This window comes from Oncorhynchus mykiss, chromosome 16 (genome assembly GCF_013265735.2).
Source record: "Oncorhynchus mykiss isolate Arlee chromosome 16, USDA_OmykA_1.1, whole genome shotgun sequence".
In the NCBI taxonomy this organism is placed as follows: domain Eukaryota; kingdom Metazoa; phylum Chordata; class Actinopteri; order Salmoniformes; family Salmonidae; genus Oncorhynchus; species Oncorhynchus mykiss.
The window spans coordinates 73,835,119-73,856,684 of record NC_048580.1 but is presented as its reverse complement, the minus strand read 5'-3'; the positions used below and the strand labels follow the sequence as shown (position 1 = coordinate 73,856,684).

Sequence of the window (21,566 nt, the reverse complement as noted above, 5' to 3'; positions counted from 1 at the left end):
GTTCCCTCCTCCCCCCCCCTGGTCAGATAATACTGACATGGTGTTCCCCCCCCAGTCAGATAATACTGACATGGTGTTCACCCCCCCCCAGTCAGATAATACTGACATGGTGTGTGTGTGTGTGTGTGTGTGTGTGTGTGTGTCCCTGGTCAGATAATACTGACATGGTGTTCCCTCCTCCCCCCAGTCAGATAATACTGACATGGTGTTCCCTCCCCCCCCTTGGTCAGATAATACTGACATGGTGTCCCCCCCCCCCCCCCCCCCCCCCCAGTCAGATAATACTGACATGGTGCCCCCCCCCCCCCCCCCCCCCCCCCCCCCCCAGTCAGATAATACTGACATGGTGTTCCCTCCTCCCCCCCCTGGTCAGATAATACTGACATGGTGTTCCCTCCTCCCCCCCAGTCAGATAATACTGACATGGTGTTCCCTCCTCCCCCCCAGTCAGATAATACTGACATGGTGTACCCTCCTCCCCCCCAGTCAGATAATACTGACATGGTGTTCCCCCCCCAGTCAGATAATACTGACATGGTGTTCCCTCCTCCCCCCGGTCTGATAACTGACATGGTGTCCCCCCCCCCCCCCCCCCCCCCGGTCTGATAACTGACTTGGTGTTCCCTCCTTCCCCCCGGTCAGCCTGGCCCTGCTGCTGTTGTTTTTCCTCTCTCTTCACACATCACGACACAGAGGTATTAATATGCTGACGATGGATGTTAATCCACTGGATTCTGCTGTCTCACATTATTATAGTTGAATGATTTCATGAGGATTTGGGATAGTGGTAGTAGTCTCCACATCCTGTCTGTCTCCAGACAGAGACTAGGATAATGATGGAGATGGATTGAGGTTTGGAAAGAAACAGAAGGATTTGGAGGAGGGATGAAAAGGTGTAAAGATAAGTTTGTTGTGTGTGTGTGTGTGTGTGCCTAGTAGACTGTCCCTATAGCTCTGCGGTAACATGGTTATGGAGAGAGGGGGAGTCTGCAGGGCAGGCCCATAATGTATAGAGCATATGGAGCTACTCCACAATAAGGAAAGGCAGCAGGAGAATGACGTCTTCATTAATGGGCCTTGTGGTAAACCGGTAGAGAACGACCAATTTTAATATTTTTATATCGGGCCGACATTGGGCCGTTATCCTAGAAAAGGCCATTCTCTATCAGCTTTGGCACCACTCACCGCCTGAGCCACTAGCAGTGGTGGAAAAACCCAATTTGTCACTACTTCAGTCATTTTCTATCAGGGTGTCTTTTTACTTTATCTCAAGTTAAAGTGAAAGGCACCCAGTAAGATATGACTTGAGTAAGTCTAAAAGTATTTTGTTTTAAATATACTTAAGTATCAATATAAATCATAATTCATTTTATATTTCTTATATTAAGCGAACCAGACAGCACGATGATCATTTTTTTTTTTTTTACAGATAGCTCAAGACAATCGTTTACATACAAAGCATTTGTGACTAACCGGCTCAATTGGGTCTTATGTAGCAAAATTTGAAATACACTACATTTTAGGAACAATGGGGGAAAGTAATTCTGCTTTGAAAGTTGATGAAGTTATAACCCCACATTTGAGAAAATGGCCCTTGAATGTTTTGGTAGCTACTGGAGAGCTCTTCTTTGTCTACACCAACTCAACACCCACCCATCTCTTTAAGGATTCACATGTGAGGCCATGTGCTAAACAGAGTGAGCACGGTAGTGTACTTAACAGAGTGAGCACGGTAGTGTGCTAAACAGAGTGAGCACGGTAGTGTGCTAAACAGAGTGAGCACGGTAGTGTGCTAAACAGAGTGAGCACGGTAGTGTGCTAAACAGAGTGAGCACGGTAGTGTGCTAAACAGAGTGAGCACGGTAGTGTGCTAAACAGAGTGAGCACGGTAGTGTGCTAAACAGAGTGAGCACGGTAGTGTGCTAAACAGAGTGAGCACGGTAGTGTGCTAAACAGAGTGAGCACGGTAGTGTGCTAAACAGAGTGAGCACGGTGTGTGCTAAACAGAGTGAGCACGGTAGTGTGCTAAACAGAGTGAGCACGGTAGTGTGCTAAACAGAGTGAGCACGGTAGTGTGCTAAACAGAGTGAGCACGGTAGTGTGCTAAACAGAGTGAGCACGGTAGTGTGCTAAACAGAGTGAGCACGGTAGTGTGCTAAACAGAGTGAGCACGGTAGTGTGCTAAACAGAGTGAGCACGGTAGTGTGCTAAACAACCAAAGATTTCTAGACTAAAGGCTGGTTTATGGTCTATCCACATGTCTGTAGACAGTTGTCATTATGAAAAAGTATGAAAACAAAAACAACAAGCTGCTTGACATCAGCAGCCTGGCGGTCCAAAATAGCATAACTGGTGCATTTTAACACCAATAAACCCATCGGTTTAAAAATGAATTTAGTTTATGTCAATCTAGCAAACCAGGCAACTAAAAGCAACTTTCTAAACAATGTTTTGGTTCATTTCTACCCTGTTAGCTTGTTCGCTAGTTAGCTTGTTCGCTAGTTCGCTAGTTCGCTTGTTCGCTAACGTTAATGACAAAGCAAAACGTTTTTTAAAGCAAAACATGTAAATATCACATTTTACATAACCAATTCGGACGCATTACTCGTTACTTTGTTTAAAGACCTTTGGCAGTGATTACAGCCTCGAGTCTTCTTGGATATGACACTACAAGCTTGGCACACCTGTATTTGGGGAGTTTCTCCCATTCTTCTCTGCAGATCCTCTCAAACTCTGTCAGGTTGGATGGGGAGCATTGCTGCACAGCTATTTTCAGGTCTCTCCAGAGATGTTCGATCAGTTTCAGGTCCGGACTCTGGCTGGACAACTCAAGGACATTCAGAGACTTGTCCAGAAGCCACTCCTGCGTTGTCTTGGCTGTGGGCTTAGGGTTGTTGTCCTGTTGGTAGGTGAACCTTCGCACCAGTCTGAGGTTCTGGGCACTCTGGGGCAGGTTTTCATCAAGGATCTCTCTGTACTTTGCTCCGTTCATGGTGCCATGTTTCCTCCAGACGTGACGCTTGGCATTCAGACCAAAGAGTTCAATCTTGGTTTCATCAGACCAGAGAATCAGTCCTTCAGGTGCCTTTTTGCAAACTCCAAACTCTATGCAAATGTTGTTAATCACAAGGCTAATATAAGTCCCAAAAGGAAGGAAAACCGATTGTCATCTGTAGCACCATAGACTCCACTGATCAGCCAAAACAAGCTCAATAACGCTGTGCATGAACACATTCCTATTGAATATGCATTCCCCTTTACTGTGAGTAGGCATATGCCGTTTTACCATTTCAAATAAAAATTATTTTTTTTATTTTAAAATGTACGCATTCATGCATAGATGGCTGTCTATTCTAAATTTGTCATCAACATTTTAAAAAATTGAATGATGCTGAATATCGGCCTAAAATTTCGCCCAATCTGCCTCCCGGACCCCCAAAAAAATCGGTTTCGTCATCGGCCCTACAAAAAAAATAATCAATATCGTTCGTTTCTATAAACCGGGGCACTCAGAGCTCTGACTATTGTTCTGTTTTACGTCTCATTAGGCAGAATGATCCGGAATGACCTCGGGGCCTCCTTTGTCTAGCTGGGATTACATTAGGGTTTCTGGTCTATTGTGGCCCCTGGGGTGGTGGATGGAGTTTAAGATAATGATCATTGATCTGTGGTGGGTGAATCACATCGCTGCATCTTCCATTTTGTTTTCTTAAATTATAATGTGAGATAATATAGATTGGTTGATCAAGGTAATGAAGCAAGGTGACCAGACATGCTTTGTTGCTACTCATGGACACGTAAAGGCTTGATCGTTGCTCCAACCTACATATTAATTTAGTACTGGTACAGTTTTTCAATACATTTTTTTTTATATTTGTAGCCAATGTTCCCTCAATGTTTGTCTTTTTAAGCATTGAGAAAATGTCCGGTCTGCTGTGCACCGACTGGAACGTTGTGAAAAATCCTGTGCAACTTCCCATTTTTATTGTTAACTTAAAGCGGGTACAGCCTCAGTGTTAACATTGGCCAAGTAGACTACTGTGGCTATTTGATCATAATGTAGGGCCTACTAGAGTGGCCTACCATCAAAAACATTGGAGTAAATACATCCCATAACATTTTAACATGGAAGAAGCTGTTCTATCATTCAGCCTACAGCAGCAGCCAATGTGTGGTGTGCAAGGGCTTGACATGAACCTGTCGATCCACTTGTCCTTCAGACAATGAAGTGACTGGAAATGTCGTTGTGTTGTTTGATACAAGAAACCTCTTTACAAAATAAAAGGCATTATTGTTCCCGTAACATTATTATTACAAAGAATCTGACAAATTATGCTAGCCTCTTCCTACTTATTATGCTAGCCTCTTCCTACTTATTATGCTAGCCTCTTCCTACTTATTATGCTAGCCTCTTCCTACTTATTATGCTAGCCTCTTCCTACTTATTATGCTAGCCTCTTCCTACTTATTATGCTAGCCTCTTCCTACTTATTATGCTAGCCTCTTCCTACTTATTATGCTAGCCTCTTCCTACTTATTATGCTAGCCTCTTCCTAAGCCTTTCTCAAAATACATCTCTTAAGACAAAATAAATATATATTTTAACTAACTTGCTGCAGTTCGCCTCACGCTAGGACGCCCAGCATTCAACTGTTTTTATTTTTTTATGTTTTTTCAAAACAGACGGGCTCAACCTCGCTTTCTTATGGGGATAACTTAAGACTCTATCTTAGAGGAGAAATTATTTCTTATTCTTCTCATTTAAACAAATCTGGGAAAAGCTAGACTAGAAGAACTATCTAAAGCCGTCCTTGACTTAGACCACCGACATGCCTTGACTCCGTCTCCAGAGCTAATATAAGCAACGTTTTGAATTTACGGTCTGAATTTAATCTCTTGTCCACTACAGATGCAGAACGGTTTCTATTGCATTCACATGGTACCTACTATGAACAATGGCGACAGGGCTGCTAGCACACCTATTAAAACGCAGCGCTAACTGCCGTCTGATTTCCCCAAATTTAAAGATTCCTCTCATAGCTTGATTTCTGACCCTACGGGGATCGACGACATCTTCAAATATGTTTTTATTCCTTCCTGTAGACGTCTGAATATCCATCAGATACAATATGACTACATTTTTGGGGGGTGTGAACTGGAGACTCCCACAGTTAAGACTAAAACTGTTTTTAGTTTTGTACGCTAGGCTATTTCATTTATGGGGCTTGATTTATGGATAAAGCCTCATTCTGATCTGATTCCCAATGATCAGTGTAAAAATCTTTTTTTTTTTTTTTTTTTTAAATATAAGAAAATATTTACCCCTTTTTCTCCCCAATTTCGTGGTGTCCAATTGTTAGTAATTACTGTCTTGTCTCATCGCTACAACTCCCGTACGGGCTCGGGAGAGACGAAGGTTGAAAGTCATGCGTCCTCCGATACACAACCCAACCAAGCCGCACTGCTTCTTAACACAGCGCGCATCCAACCCGGAAGCCAGCCGCACCAATGTGTCGGAGGCTACACCGTGCACCTGGCGACCTTGGTTAGCGTGCACTGTGCCCAGCCCGCCACAGGAGTCGCTGGTGCGCGATGAGACAAGGATATCCCTACTGGCCAAAACCCTCCCTAACCCGGACGACGCTAGGCCAATTGTGCGTCGCCCCACGGACCTCCCGGTCGCGGCCTGTTGCGAACAGAGCCTGAGCACGAACCCAGAGTCTCTGGTGGCACAGCTAGCGCTGCGATGCAGTGCCCTAGACCACTGCGCCACCCGGGAGGCCAAAGATGTCTCCTTTTGATAAAACAGGAAGTGTAAAGATGTCTCCTTTTTTGATAAAACAGGAAGTGTACAGATGTCTCCTTTTGATAAAACAGGAAGTGTAAAGATGTCTCCTTTTTGATAAAACAGGAAGTGTGCAGATGATAGTTTATTATGTTGCTCCAGCGGTTCTGAATTTGTGACGCGCCCGACTGTCCACATTTTACTGTGCACTAACCTTTTGATTGTAACCTTATTTTTTTGAATGATTTGGGAGTTTCATTTATATGTTACAGCACTTTGATTTCAGTATTTAAATATGTTGAGATGGAACCAAATTATCTGTTTCTGTCGTCAGTCCTTTTTTAAAAATCGGACAGATGGGGTCCGTATGGTCTACGGTAGGCTAGAGGTCTGATGTGATAGCCTGCCTATAACTCTGTTCCTGTTCTACTCAGAGATAATCGGACAGATGGGGTCCGTATGGTCTACGGTAGGCTAGAGGTCTGATGTGATAGTCTGCCTTATAACTCTGTTCCTGTTCTACTCAGAGATAAACGGACAGATGGGGTCCGTATGGTCTACGGTAGGCTAGAGGTCTGATGTGATAGTCTGCCTTATAACTCTGTTCCTGTTCTACTCAGAGATAAACGGACAGATGGGGTCCGTATGGTCTACGGTAGGCTAGAGGTCTGATGTGATAGCCTGCCTTATAACTCTGTTCCTGTTCTACTCAGAGATAAACAGATGGGGTCCGTATGGTCTACGGTAGGCTAGAGGTCTGATGTGATAGCCTGCCTTATAACTCTGTTCCTGTTCTACTCAGAGATAAACAGATGGGGTCCGTATGGTCTATGGTAGGCTAGAGGTCTGATGTGATAGTCTGCCTTATAACTCTGTTCCTGTTCTACTCAGAGATGAACAGATGGGGTCCGTATGGTCTACGGTAGGCTAGAGGTCTGATGTGATAGTCTGCCTTATAACTCTGTTCCTGTTCTACTCAGAGATAATCGGACAGATGGGGTCCGTATGGTCTACGGTAGGCTAGAGGTCTGATGTGATAGTCTGCCTTATAACTCTGTTCCTGTTCTACTCAGAGATAATCAAATTGGAAATTAGCTATTATCAGGCTGGAAAATGCAATGCATGTCTGTTAAATTTGGAACACTCGGCCCCCGCCCCGCGTACTCGGCCAGTCAGGAGCCGCTACTGTGTTGTGGACCTGGTATAATCCTTTTAACTAAATGGCACGTGCTAAAAATCTAATCAAATGTATTGGTCACATACACACCTTTTGGCAGATTGTTATTGCGGGTGTAGTGAAATGCTTACGTCCCTACAATGCAGTAATATCTAACTAAATGCTTGTCTTCCTAGCTCCAACAGTGCAGTAATATCTAACTAAATGTTCCTAGCTCCAACAGTGCAGTAATATCTAACTAAATGCTGGTGTTCCTAGCTCCAACAGTGCAGTAATATCTAACTAAATGCTGGTGTTCCTAGCTCCAACAGTGCAGTAGTATCTAACTAAATGTTTGTGTTCCTAGCTCCAACAGTGCAGTAATATCTAACTAAATGCTGGTGTTCCTAGCTCCAACAGTGGAGTAGTATCTAACTAAATGCTTGTGTTCCTAGCTCCAACAGTGCAGTAATATCTAACTAAATGTTCCTAGCTCCAACAGTGCAGTAATATCTAACTAAATGTTCCTAGCTCCAACAGTGCAGTAATATCTAATTAAATGTTCCTAGCTCCAACAGTGCAGTAATATCTAACTAAATGCTTGTGTTCCTAGCTCCAACAGTGCAGTAATATCTAACTAAATGTTCCTAGCTCCAACAGTGCAGTAATATCTAACTAAATGTTCCTAGCTCCAACAGTGCAGTAATATCTAACTAAATGTTCCTAGCTCCAACAGTGCAGTAATATCTAACTAAATGTTCCTAGCTCCAACAGTGCGGTAATATCTAACTAAATGCTGGTGTTCCTAGCGCCAACAGTGCAGTAATATCTAGCTAAATGCTTGTGTTCCTAGCTCCAACAGTGCAGTAATATCTAACTAAATGCTGGTGTTCCTAGCTCCAACAGTGCAGTAGTATCTAACTAAATGCTGGTGTTCCTAGCTCCAACAGTGCAGTAGTATCTAACTAAATGCTGGTGTTCCTAGCTCCAACAGTGCAGTAGTATCTAACTAAATGTGGGTGTTCCTAGCTCCAACAGTGCAGTAGTATCTAACTAAATGTGGGTGTTCCTAGCTCCAACAGTACAGTAATATCTAACTAAATGCTGGTGTTCCTAGCTCCAACAGTGCAGTAGTATCTAACTAAATGTGGGTGTTCCTAGCTCCAACAGTACAGTAATATCTAACTAAATGCTGGTGTTCCTAGCTCCAACAGTGCAGTAGTATCTAACTAAATGTGGGTGTTCCTAGCTCCAACAGTGCAGTAATATCTAACTAAATGTTCCTAGCTCCAACAGTGCAGTAATATCTAACTAAATGTTCCTAGCTCCAACAGTGCGGTAATATCTAACTAAATGCTGGTGTTCCTAGCTCCAACAGTGCAGTAATATCTAACTAAATGTTCCTAGCTCCAACAGTGCAGTAATATCTAACTAAATGCTGGTTTATGGTCTATCCACATGTCCGTAGACAGGAGGTTAGTACGCAAAGGTGAGTACAGAGTGCGTTGTATACCCGTGCTTAGTATACGGAGAGTGTGTGACAAAGGAGCCAGGGGGCAAACTGATCTGCTGTCATCATGTTTTAGGAGGACGTGGCCTCCCCTGTTTGACTGTCACTGTTAGTTCTGAAAATCTCCCTGTTCTGTGTTAGTAGAAGACGAAGAACCTGGAGGTGGAGCGAAGGGTTGAGCCGGTGACCGTAACGCAGGACGACAGTCCGAGAACACACTGACCTGCCCCAAACACACTTCGCCGTCTGTATGCAAGGACCTGTCTATATCAGACACGGTCACTAGAGCAGGATCTGAGCAGCATCGCCGTGCTCTTTAGTGTCTTGGCAAGGAAACAAAACACACAGCAGATCTAATTTATTTAGGGAAACATCCCTGGTGTTGGAAACAAACATCATTATGATGTCATCCAGACATTATGATGTCATCCAGACATTATGACATTATGATGTCATCCAGACATTATGACATTATGATGTCATCCAGACATTATGATGTCATCCAGACATTATGATGTCATCCAGAGTCACATGTATTTATTTTCCAGGTTATAGAACACAATATATTTTTTTCTGCCATGGAAAGATTTGCAATATTTGAGCTACTGGTATTATCCCAGCCCTAACAATCAACACATACTTCCCTAAGCCTGCCATATACACACACACAGCTAACCACCAACGCGTACTGACGTGCCCATAGCTAACACTAACACACAGCTAACCACCAACGCGTACTGACCTGCCCATAGCTAATACTAACACACAGCTAACCACCAACGTGTACTGACCTGCCCATAGCTAACACAAAGCTAACCACCAACGCGCACTGACCTGCCCATAGCTAACACACAGCTAACCACCAACGTGTACTGACCTGCCCATAGCTAACACTAACACACAGCTAACCACCAACGCGCACTGACCTGCCCATAGCTAACACACAGCTAACCACCAACGCGTACTGACCTGCCCATAGCTAACACACAGCTAACCACCAACGTGTACTGACCTGCCCATAGCTAACACACAGCTAACCACCAACGCGTACTGACCTGCCCATAGCTAATACTAACACACAGCTAACCACCAACGCGCACTGACCTGCCCATAGCTAACACACAGCTAACCACCAACGTGTACTGACCTGCCCATAGCTAACACACAGCTAACCACCAACGCGTACTGACCTGCCCATAGCTAACACACAGCTAACCACCAACGCGTACTGACCTGCCCATAGCTAATACTAACACACAGCTAACCACCAACGCGTACTGACCTGCCCATAGCTAACACACAGCTAACCACCAACGCGTACTGACCTGCCCATAGCTAACACACAGCTAACCACCAACGCGTACTGACCTGCCCATAGCTAACACACAGCTAACCACCAACGTGCACTGACCTGCCCATAGCTAACACTAACACACAGCTAACCACCAACGCGTACTGACCTGCCCATAGCTAACACTAACACACAGCTAACCACCAACGCGCACTGACCTGCCCATAGCTGACAACCAACGCGCACTGACCTGCCCATAGCTAACACACAGCTAACCACCAACGCGTACTGACCTGCCCATAGCTAACACACAGCTAACCACCAACGCGTACTGACCTGCCCATAGCTAACACACAGCTAACCACCAACGCGTACTGACCTGCCCATAGCTAACACTAACACACAGCTAACCACCAACGCGCACTGACCTGCCCATAGCTAACACTAACACACAGCTAACCGCCAACGCGTACTGACCTGCCCATAGCTAACACACAGCTAACCACCAACGCGTACTGACCTGCCCATAGCTAACACACAGCTAACCACCAACGCGTACTGACCTGCCCATAGCTAACACACAGCTAACCACCAACGTGTACTGACCTGCCCATAGCTAACACACAGCTAACCACCAACGCATACTGACCTGCCCATAGCTAACACACAGCTAACCACCAACGCGTACTGACCTGCCCATAGCTAACACACAGCTAACCACCAACGCGTACTGACCTGCCCATAGCTAACACACAGCTAACCACCAACGCGCACTGACCTGCCCATAGCTAACACACAGCTAACCACCAACGCGTACTGACCTGCCCATAGCTAACACACAGCTAACCACCAACGCGTACTGACCTGCCCATAGCTAACACACAACTAACCACCAACGCGTACTGACCTGCCCATAGCTAACACACAGCTAACCACCAACGCGCACTGACCTGCCCATAGCTAACACACAGCTAACCAACAACGCGCACTGACCTGCCCATAGCTAACACTAACACACAGCTAACCACCAACGTGTACTGACCTGCCCATAGCTAACACACAGCTAACCAACAACGCGCACTGACCTGCCCATAGCTAACACTAACACACAGCTAACCACCAACGTGTACTGACCTGCCCATAGCTAACACAAAGCTAACCACCAACGCGCACTGACCTGCCCATAGCTAACACACAGCTAACCACCAACGCGCACTGACCTGCCCATAGCTAACACTAACACACAGCTAACCACCAACGTGTACTGACCTGCCCATAGCTAACACACAGCTAACCACCAACGCGTACTGACCTGCCCATAGCTAATACTAACACACAGCTAACCACCAACGCGCACTGACCTGCCCATAGCTAACACACAGCTAACCACCAACGTGTACTGACCTGCCCATAGCTAACACACAGCTAACCACCAACGCGTACTGACCTGCCCATAGCTAATACTAACACACAGCTAACCACCAACGCGTACTGACCTGCCCATAGCTAACACACAGCTAACCACCAACGCGTACTGACCTGCCCATAGCTAATACTAACACACAGCTAACCACCAACGCGTACTGACCTGCCCATAGCTAACACACAGCTAACCACCAACGCGTACTGACCTGCCCATAGCTAACACACAGCTAACCACCAACGCGTACTGACCTGCCCATAGCTAACACACAGCTAACCACCAACGTGCACTGACCTGCCCATAGCTAACACTAACACACAGCTAACCACCAACGCGTACTGACCTGCCCATAGCTAACACGAACACACAGCTAACCACCAACGCGTACTGACCTGCCCATAGCTAACACTAACACACAGCTAACCACCAACGCGTACTGACCTGCCCATAGCTAACACACAGCTAACCACCAACGTGTACTGACCTGCCCATAGCTAACACTAACACACAGCTAACCACCAACGCGTACTGACCTGCCCATAGCTAACACTAACACACAGCTAACCACCAACGCGTACTGACCTGCCCATAGCTAACACACAGCTAACCACCAACGCGTACTGACCTGCCCATAGCTAACACACAGCTAACCACCAACGCGTACTGACCTGCCCATAGCTAACACACAGCTAACCACCAACGCGTACTGACCTGCCCATAGCTAACACACAGCTAACCACCAACGCGTACTGACCTGCCCATAGCTAACGCTAACACACAGCTAACCACCAACGCGTACTGACCTGCCCATAGCTAACACAAACACACAGCTAACCACCAACGTGTACTGACCTGCCCATAACTAACACACAGCTAACCACCAACGCGTACTGACCTGCCCATAGCTAACACACAGCTAACCACCAACGCGTACTGACCTGCCCATAGCTAACACACAGCTAACCACCAACGCGTACTGACCTGCCCATAGCTAACACACAGCTAACCACCAACGCGTACTGACCTGCCCATAGCTAACACTAACACACAGCTAACCACCAACGTGTACTGACCTGCCCATAGCTAACACACAGCTAACCACCAACGCGTACTGACCTGCCCATAGCTAACACACAGCTAACCACCAACGTGTACTGACCTGCCCATAGCTAACACTAACACACAGCTAACCGCCAACGCGTACTGACCTGCCCATAGCTAATACTAACACACAGCTAACCACCGTGTACTGACCTGCCCATAGCTAACACTAACACACAGCTAACCACCAACGCGTACTGACCTGCCCATAGCTAACACAAACACACAGCTAACCACCAACGCGTACTGACCTGCCCATAGCTAACACTAACACATACTGTCTGAAAGCTGTAAAACATAGACACACACACCGCTGGTTGACAGGATGCCTGGTTTAATGGCATGGCTTTAGTGGCTCCATCTAGGCAGCGGAGCCTCCGCTTGGTCGGTCTGTGTATCGGAGCCGTGTTGCATCAGTGTGTTTAGGCCTAGTGAGGGTTGTTATGGCGACGTGGCGGGGTGTCGACCATCTGGTGAGGGTTTTAGTGGACACACACACACACACACACACACACAGACTCCTAATGGCAGCTGTGGCAACAGGATTCTGTAACCACGGCGACTCTACATCTATCCCTCGCGGTCTCGTATTTTTTATAATTTTTTATCCTCAACACCTGATTTCTCTCATATATCACCTCCCTTTGTTCTGAACATGGCATCGCTTGACACCGTCTAACTTGAATAGCCGCTAACCAGGCAGAATTGTAAACCCCCATTGGTAGCTGCTATGACTGGCTACTCATGGTGTGTTTCTGTACATGGGGGGGGGGGGGGGGGTAGTAGGTTAATTCACATTGACACATCAATAAGAGGCAACGGTGTAATTAAGGAAGCGGCTTTCTGCCCAGATATCACCTGAGGTGGCGTGCCACACTGTAACCCCTCCCCCTTAAGCGCTATGGGCCCCCCCCACACACACACACTAGCCTTTAGTCACTGATCTAGGACCAGTTTAGCTTACCCATAGCCTAAACCCTTACCACTATGGAGGCATATAAAATAATGATCTCGGATCAGTCAGTGTCTAGGGCTCTCCACCCTTGGTTAATCCCAACAGGGCTCTCAGAGGAAATGATCAGATTATCCTGAACCAGCGGGCCGCCCTACTGCTACTTGGTGGTGAGCCTGTTCTTACTACCTGCCTTTTCTTACTGCCTGCCTGTCGGGGTTATTTTCGTGCACGAGCCCTGTCAGAACAGGCAGGCAAAGTGAGACCGAGGCCACGAATAGCCTAAAAAATTACCCAGAGGGAGAGGGTCATGGAGTTTGAACTTGCTATTAAAAAATGAAAATAAAAAAAAAGTGTGAGGAAAGGTCAACTCGTTTGTCTGTTGGCTAATAGGCTGCATGGCTTTCATGAGCTGAACCATTCCTGTGACCCCATCAGATTATACCGTCAAACAACAAGTGTACAGGCCTTCTCTAGGAGAACAGGTAGATCAGTGGGAGGCCTTCCAGGCCAGAGATGAAAGGAAGGGAACCATGGCAGTGTGTAGAACCAGTCAGTCACATTACACATAGTAATGTCATTAGATTAGTCGGCCTGAATGAGTTCCCAGGTTCCTAAATTAACCAATGAACCAGGGGTTGGCCTCTTCCTGTGTGTGCCAATCAGTCAGTGAAGAGGAGAATAGTCTGTCTCTCCGAGCCCCACGGCGTGACACACACACACACACACACCATGGCTCGTAGTCCTAGCTACCCCTCTGCTCCATCATTTCTCTTCACTGATCTCTCAACTTCTCTCCTCTGTTTACCCCCTCGGTGGCTGTGAGGGGTGAGCCGGCTGGCCCTCGGTGGCTGTGAGGGGTGAGCCGGCTGGCCCTCGGTGGCTGTGAGGGGTGAGCCGGCTGGCCCTCGGTGGCTGTGAGGGGTGAGCCGGCTGGCCCTCGGTGGCTGTGAGGGGTGAGCCGGCTGGCCCTCGGTGGCTGTGAGGGGTGAGCCGGCTGGCCCTCGGTGGCTGTGAGGGGTGAGCCGGCTGGCCCTCGGTGGCTGTGAGGGGTGAGCCGGCTGGCCCTCGGTGGCTGTGAGGGGTGAGCCGGCTGGCCCTCGGTGGCTGTTAGGGGTGAGCCGGCTGGCCCTCGGTGGCTGTTAGGGGTGAGCCGGCTGGCCCTCGGTGGCTGTGAGGGGTGAGCCGGCTGGCGCTGTGCCACAGATGAAGTGTGATTTCTACCAGCAGCTAGCCAGGGATTGCCTGGGGTTTTCTCGTAAGGGGGCAAAAAATCCGTCCTCTCCTCCGTGACCCGGAAACCGATGTGGTCGAAGTGTGTCAATTCCTTAGTAGGAAGAAGACTGTCGTCCCCTCCTTTTGGCAAGGAAGCACACCCCTCTGGAATGCAGCCTTGCTCCCTCCACAGAGACCGACATACATAATTCTCTCTCACAAGGATATGTTATGTAGGCCAAATGCTATGAGGTTGTCATGATGCATTAGGTGTGTAATCCGTGTGACTATTTTGTCTGAGATGCGGGCAGGTTTTTCCCATGAAATTCGAGGATATTTGAAGGAAACTAGATCAAAGTATGATGGAAAAAGGGACTCTCTTGCTACTGGTTCCCTTCCCTCATGTTAAAACACCTGGATTCATGATTAAAGGGACAAAGTGACATCACCCTAACTCTTAATTTAATACACCAACAGGAACCTTCTCTTACCTAATTTAAATAAGTACCGTCTTGTAGTCAACATCGGGAGTAGGCATGTTTGCAGAGGGCCGTGGTTTATATAGCTAGATAGCTACTCTACCGGTGCCAATATTTGACTGTAGGGTGTCAGCTAATATGATTAAAAGTTTACCCTATTAATTAATGGCAAAGATACTTATGTTCCCATTTCATCTGTGTCTGGTGTTAGCTAGTGACTGGCTAGCTAGGTCTTCATGTGTCTGGTGTTAGCTAGTGACTGACTAGCTAGGTCTTCATCTGTGTCTGGTGTTAGCTAGTTACTGGCTAGCTAGGTCTTCATCTGTCTGGTTGGTAGCTAGAGACTGGCTAGCTAGGTCTTCATGTGTCTGGTGTTAGCTAGTGACTGGCTAGTGTTAGTGTTCAAATACTGGAGAGTTGAGACCAAATCACGGACGCTGGACAGAGTGGATTTCAGTTGTAACAAAAGACAGTTTTAATGAGTCAGAGATATCTTGTCCCGCAGTTTTACGTGCACGGACCTAGTTCACATAACTCGTCAAGGAGCCAGGTGAAAAAGAGGCCTATACAATGGTTACATACATTTTTATACATAGAATAAAGTAGGTGGAGTCTTGTCGTTTCGGTCTTCTTGACTGGTCGGAGGGTTGGAGGCGGGCCTTGCTCTAGCCAGAGCGGGCCCCATTGGTGCACAGCAAAAGTTCTTTGCTCTTGGGACCGGCCAGTTAGAGGGAGATGAGATGTGTGTTTATATAAGGAAGAGGGGTCAGTCTTATGGCTGGGTGTATGTGTTCTTACGACGGAATGTCTTTGTTTATATGAGCTATGTGTATGAATATTTATATAACACTAGCTAGGTCTTCATCTGTCTGGTTGGTAGCTAGTGACTGGCTAGCTAGGTCTTAATCTGTCTGGTTGGTAGCTAGAGACTGGCTAGCTAGGTCTTCATGTGTCTGGTGTTAGCTAGTGACTGGCTAGCTAGGTCTTCATCTGTCTGGTGTTAGCTAGTGACTGGCTAGCTAGGTCTTCATCTGTCTGGTTGGTAGCTAGTGACTGGCTAGCTAGGTCTTCGTCTGTCTGGTTGGTAGCTAGAGACTGGCTAGCTAGGTCTTCATCTGTGTCTGGTTTTAGCTAGTGACTGGCTAGCTAGGTCTTCATGTGTCTGGTGTTAGCTAGTGACTGGCTAGCTAGGTCGTCATGTGTCTGGTTGGTAGCTAGTGACTGGCTAGCTAGGTCGTCATGTGTCTGGTGTTAGCTAGTGACTGGCTAGCTAGGTCGTCATGTGTCTGGTTGGTAGCTAGAGACTGGCTAGCTAGGTCGTCATGTGTCTGGTGTTAGCTAGTGACTGGCTAGCTAGGTCTTCATGTGTCTGGTGTTAGCTAGTGACTGGCTAGCTAGGTCTTCATCTGTCTGGTGTTAGCTAGTGACTGGCTAGCTAGGGTCTTCAGGCAGGCAGCATGGAACAAAAAGGGGGGGGGGGGGGGGGGGGGGGGTCATTCCAAACTCAAGTCAACACATTTATCAGTGCCGCTGACAACCCTATCACAAGAGACATGCGAAATGTATAGATATTTCTATTTTGTAAAGTGATATCATTAACTAGGTTTCCATTGGCGACCAGACTTTCATGCGAATATTCAAAAATCTGTTTATTTCCCGCTGGAGGTGTTACCACCAAACTGACTCGTTGATGATATAAATCGTAGTGCAAACAATGTACTTTTTCTCTTCAGTTTTCATGTACCGAATATATTCAATGTGTTTCCATCACATTTTTTACTGCAGCGCCGCATCCAAGCTGCTTGACATCAGCGTTTCAAAGAGCTGTCAGTCAAGGCGAGCTCATGAATATAAGCTCCCCCGCCCACTCAGCCTGTCATTTCAAACTTCCTGGTAGTTAACCATGAGAGGAAGTACTTTCCAAATGACTGTTCAAGACTTAATAAACCTTTTTTAAATTTTTTTTTTTATTATGTTTTTGTGAAAAATCGCTAGCAGTGATGTCTACTTTCTCAACTTCCTAATATTGAGCAAATGATACTCGTTGGATCTAGAGGTCTTCACGGGTCCAAAAAGGGGGGTGGCTACGGGGACGTCAAAATAATAAACTATTTACCAAATCTATACATTTTTAAATGTTGATTTATTTCTCCTCGCCATTGTCACCTGATAAGACGTGAAGAAGAAAACAAGGCCTAGCCTGTGTGGTCCCTGGGTCGCCAGTATACCTGGGTGGGGGGGTTCCTTGTCAAGAAAAGGTTTAGGAACCCTGGGCTATTTATTTATTTAACCAGGTAGGCCGTCTGTCTGACTTCTAGTGTCGTCTGTCTGTCTGTCTGTCTGTCTGTCTGTCTGTCTGCTAGTGTAGTCTGGCCAGTTGTCTGTCTGCTAGTGTCGTCTGTCTGCTAGTGTCGCCTGTCTGCTAGTGTCGTCTGTCTGTCTGCTAGTGTCGTCTGTCTGTCTGCTGGTGTCGTCTGGCCAGTTGTCTGTCTGCTAGTGTGGTCTGTCTGTCTGCTAGTGTCGTCTGTCTGTCTGCTAGTGTCGTCTGTCTGTCTGTCAGTGTCGTCTGTCTGTCTGTCAGTGTCGTCTGTCTGTCTGTCAGTGTCGTCTGTCTGTCTGTCAGTGTCGTCTGTCTGTCTGTCTCAGTGTCGTCTGTCTGTCTGTCAGTGTCGTCTGTCTGTCTGTCTGCTAGTGTAGTCTTTCTGTCTGTCTGCTAGTGTGGTCTGTCTGTCTGCTAGTGTGGTCTGTCTGTCTGCTAGTGTCGTCTGTCTGCTAGTGTAGTCTTTCTGTCTGTCTGCTAGTGTCGTCTGTCTGTCTGCTAGTGTGGTCTGGCCGTCTGTCTGTCTGCTAGTGTGGTCTGGCCATCTGTCTGTCTGCTAGTGTCGTCTTTGTCTGTCCTCTGCTAGTGTCATCTGTCTGTCTGCTAGTGTAGAGTCATGTTTTATTTGATCATAGATATTTCTAGAATCTCACCGTCACTGAGTTTCCCCCCCCTCCCCCTCTCTCAGACTGGTGAGGAGTGAGTGAGTGTGAGAGACAGAAGGAGAGAGCGAGAAGGAGTGGTCGTCATGGCAGCTGAAGCGCAGAGACAGCGTTCTCTGTCTACGTCAGGAGACTCTCTCTACCTGGTCCTGGGGATCAACAAGAACGCCACACCAGAGGACATCAAGAAGTCCTACAGGTAACGCTATACCGGGACAACAGGAAGTCCTACAGGTAACGCTATACCGGGACAACAGGAAGTCCTACAGGTAACGCTACACCAGGACATCAAGAAGTCCTACAGGTAACACTATACACCACTACACCAGGACATCAAGAAGTCCTACAGGTAACACTATACCAGGACATCAAGAAGTCCTACAGGTAACACTATACACCACTATACCAGGACATCAATATGTCCTACAGGTAACACTATACACCACTATACCAGGACAACAGGAAGTCCTACAGGTAACACTATACACCACTATACCAGGACATCAAGAAGTCCTACAGGTAACACTATACCAGGACATCAAGAAGTCCTACAGGTAACACTATACCAGGACATCAAGAAGTCCTACAGGTAACACTATACACCACTATACCAGGACAACAGGAAGTCCTACAGGTAACACTATACACCACTATACCAGGGCATCAAGAAGTCCTACGGGTAACACTATACACCACTACACCAGGACATCAAGAAGTCCTACAGGTAACACTATACACCACTATACCAGGACAACAGGAAGTCCTACAGGTAACACTATACCGGGACATCAAGAATCCTACAGGTAACACTATACCGGGACATCAAGAAGTCCTACAGGTAACACTATACACCACTACACCAGGACATCAAGAAGTCCTACAGGTAACACTACACCAGGACAACAGGAAGTCCTACAGGTAACACTATACCGGGACAACAGGAAGTCCTACAGGTAACACTATACCAGGACATCAAGAAGTCCTACAGGTAACACTATACCGGGACAACAGGAAGTCCTACAGGTAACACTATACCAGGACATCAAGAAGTCCTACAGGTAACACTATACCGGGACAACAGGAAGTCCTACAGGTAACACTATACACCACTACACCAGGACATCAAGAAGTCCTACAGGTAACACTATACACCACTATACCAGGACATCAAGAAGTCCTACAGGTAACACTATACACCACTACACCAGGACATCAAGAAGTCCTACAGGTAACACTATACACCACTACACCAGGACATCAAGAAGTCCTACAGGTAACACTATACACCACTACACCAGGACATCAAGAAGTCCTACAGGTAACACTATACACCACTACACCAGGACATCAAGAAGTCCTACAGGTAACACTATACACCACTACACCAGGACAACAGGAAGTCCTATAGGCACGCTACACCACATATTACAGGTCACCGTTACTACACAGCGCCGCTAGCCACGCCAGAGGACAACAGGAAGTCCTATAGGCACGCTACACAGCGCCGCAGGACACAACCAAGAGAATGTGGACTTAAAAAAAAAAAAAACAACAGAGAGCTGGTGTGCTGCTGTTGCTGAACGACACTGAGTGTACTAAAAACTTAGGAACACCTAGTCTTTCCATGACATAGACTGACCAGGTGAATCTAGGTGAAAAGCTATGATCTCTTATCGATGTCACTTGTTAAATCCACTTCAATCAGTGTAGATGAAGGGGAGGAGACGGGTTAAAGAAGGATTTGTAAGCCTCGAGACAATTGAGACAATGATTGTGTATGTGTGCCATTGAGGGTCAATGGCTGTGGTGTAAAAGTACTTAATTAAAAATACTTAAGTTGTTTTTTGGGGGGGGGGTTATCTATATTTTTATATTTGACAACTTTTACTTCACTACATTCCTAAAGACAATAATGTACTTTTTAGTCCATACATTTTTACCTGACACCCAAAAGTACTCGTTACATTTTGAATTTGTGGTTTGCGTTAATATCAGGAATTTGAAACCATTTATACTTTTACTTTTGTTACTTAAGTATATTTTAAAACCAAATACTTTTAGACTTTTACTCAAGTAGTATTTTACTGGGTGACTTTCGCTTTTACTTGAGTCATTTTCTATTAATAAGGTATCTTTACTTTTACTCAAGTTTGACAATTGGGTACTTTTTCCACCTCTAGTGAACGGGCAAGACAAAATATTGAAGTGCCTTTTGAACGAGGTATGGTAGTAGGTGCCGGTTTGTGGAAAGAACTGCAACTCTGCTGAGGTTTTTTACCCTCAACAGTTTCCTGTGTGTATCAACAATGGTCCACCACCCAAAGGACATCCAGCCAACTGGACACAACTGTGGGAAGCATTGGAGTCAACATGGGCCAGCATCCCTGTGGAACGCTTTCAACACTTCGTAGAGTCCCTGCCCCAGCGAATTTAAGCTGCTCTGAAGGCAACTCTATATTAGGAAGGTGTTCCTAATGCTTTGTACACTCGGTGTATGTGAAAGGGCTGAAGTGATGTCGTTACATGAGGGTTCTAGAACTATGGAATGGGAGGGGATGTTTAACACAGACACCAGTCATAAACCTCTTCCTGTTCTCTGTCCAATCAGGAAGCTGGCTCTGAAGTTCCACCCAGACAAGAATCCAGACAACCCCGAGGCTGCTGATAAGTTTAAGGAAATCAATAACGCCCACGCCATCCTGAACGACTGTACCAAGAGGAACATCTATGACAAGTACGGATCCCTGGGACTGTACGTGGCCGAGCAGTTTGGAGAGGAGAACGTGAACACTTACTTTGTCCTCTCCTCCTGGTGGGCTAAGGTAAGACAACATCTCGTGTTTGGAGAGGAGAATGTCAACACTTAAATTTTAGCGATAGATGTGTCGTTATGGAGTCCCCAGTAAATGTAGTTATAGACATATTGAGTTATGATGGAGTCCCAAGTAAATGTCCCCTCAAGATCAATAAAATGGTCATTAGTTTGTTTGTCTCACCTCTGACCTCTCCCGGACGGTCTCCTCTGTCTGCAGGGCCTGTTCATCTTCTGTGGCTTGGCGACTGGCTGCTACTTCTGCTGCTGTCTGTGCTGCTGCTGTAACTGCTGCTGTGGGAAGTGTAAACCGCGGCCTCCCATGGACCAGGAACCAGAGTTCTACGTCTCCCCTGAAGACCTGGAGGCACAGATGCAGCCTGACGAGAGAGGTGAGGAGTTTAATCAATCAACCAATAGAACTAGAGGTGAGCGAGCTTCATCAACCAATAGAACTAGAGGTGAGAGCTTCATCAACCAATAGAACTAGAGGTGAGAGAGCTTCATCAACCAATAGAACTAGAGGTGAGAGAGCTTCATCAACCAATAGAACTAGAGATGGAGAGACTTACTGAGGCTGTTGTTTAAATCAAATCCTTTCTGGGCACCAATTAAGTACTCTACTGTGATCAAAAATAACTAGAAATAGCTTCTTAGCCTAGAGCAATTTCTCAAGCAAGAATTATGCTAGGACTGTCTGGGAGTTGTCTGAGTGAGGAAGAGTTGTTGGCACTCCCTTTTTTTGATTGTTCTATCTATCTAATATATCGCCTGGTGATGTCACCAGCCAGGTCAAATCTCCATCCCACCAAAAACAGGCTGAAATTTCAGGCCATCTTTTCAAACAGCACTTACACTAA

The 21,566-nt window shown here is 46.4% G+C and overlaps 1 protein-coding gene across 1 annotated transcript in view; it reads left to right on the top strand.

The window, feature by feature from the left end:
- LOC110492453 (dnaJ homolog subfamily C member 5) overlaps positions 1-21,566 on the top strand; it is a 34,711-nt gene that overhangs the window by 10,894 nt on the left and 2,251 nt on the right. Inside the window, exons 2-4 of the mRNA XM_036947796.1 lie at positions 17,921-18,093; positions 20,503-20,716; positions 20,927-21,098. Of these exons, the coding sequence (XP_036803691.1) occupies positions 17,981-18,093; positions 20,503-20,716; positions 20,927-21,098 (499 nt within the window). The 5' untranslated portion in view covers positions 17,921-17,980. The remainder of the gene's footprint in view (positions 1-17,920; positions 18,094-20,502; positions 20,717-20,926; positions 21,099-21,566) is intronic.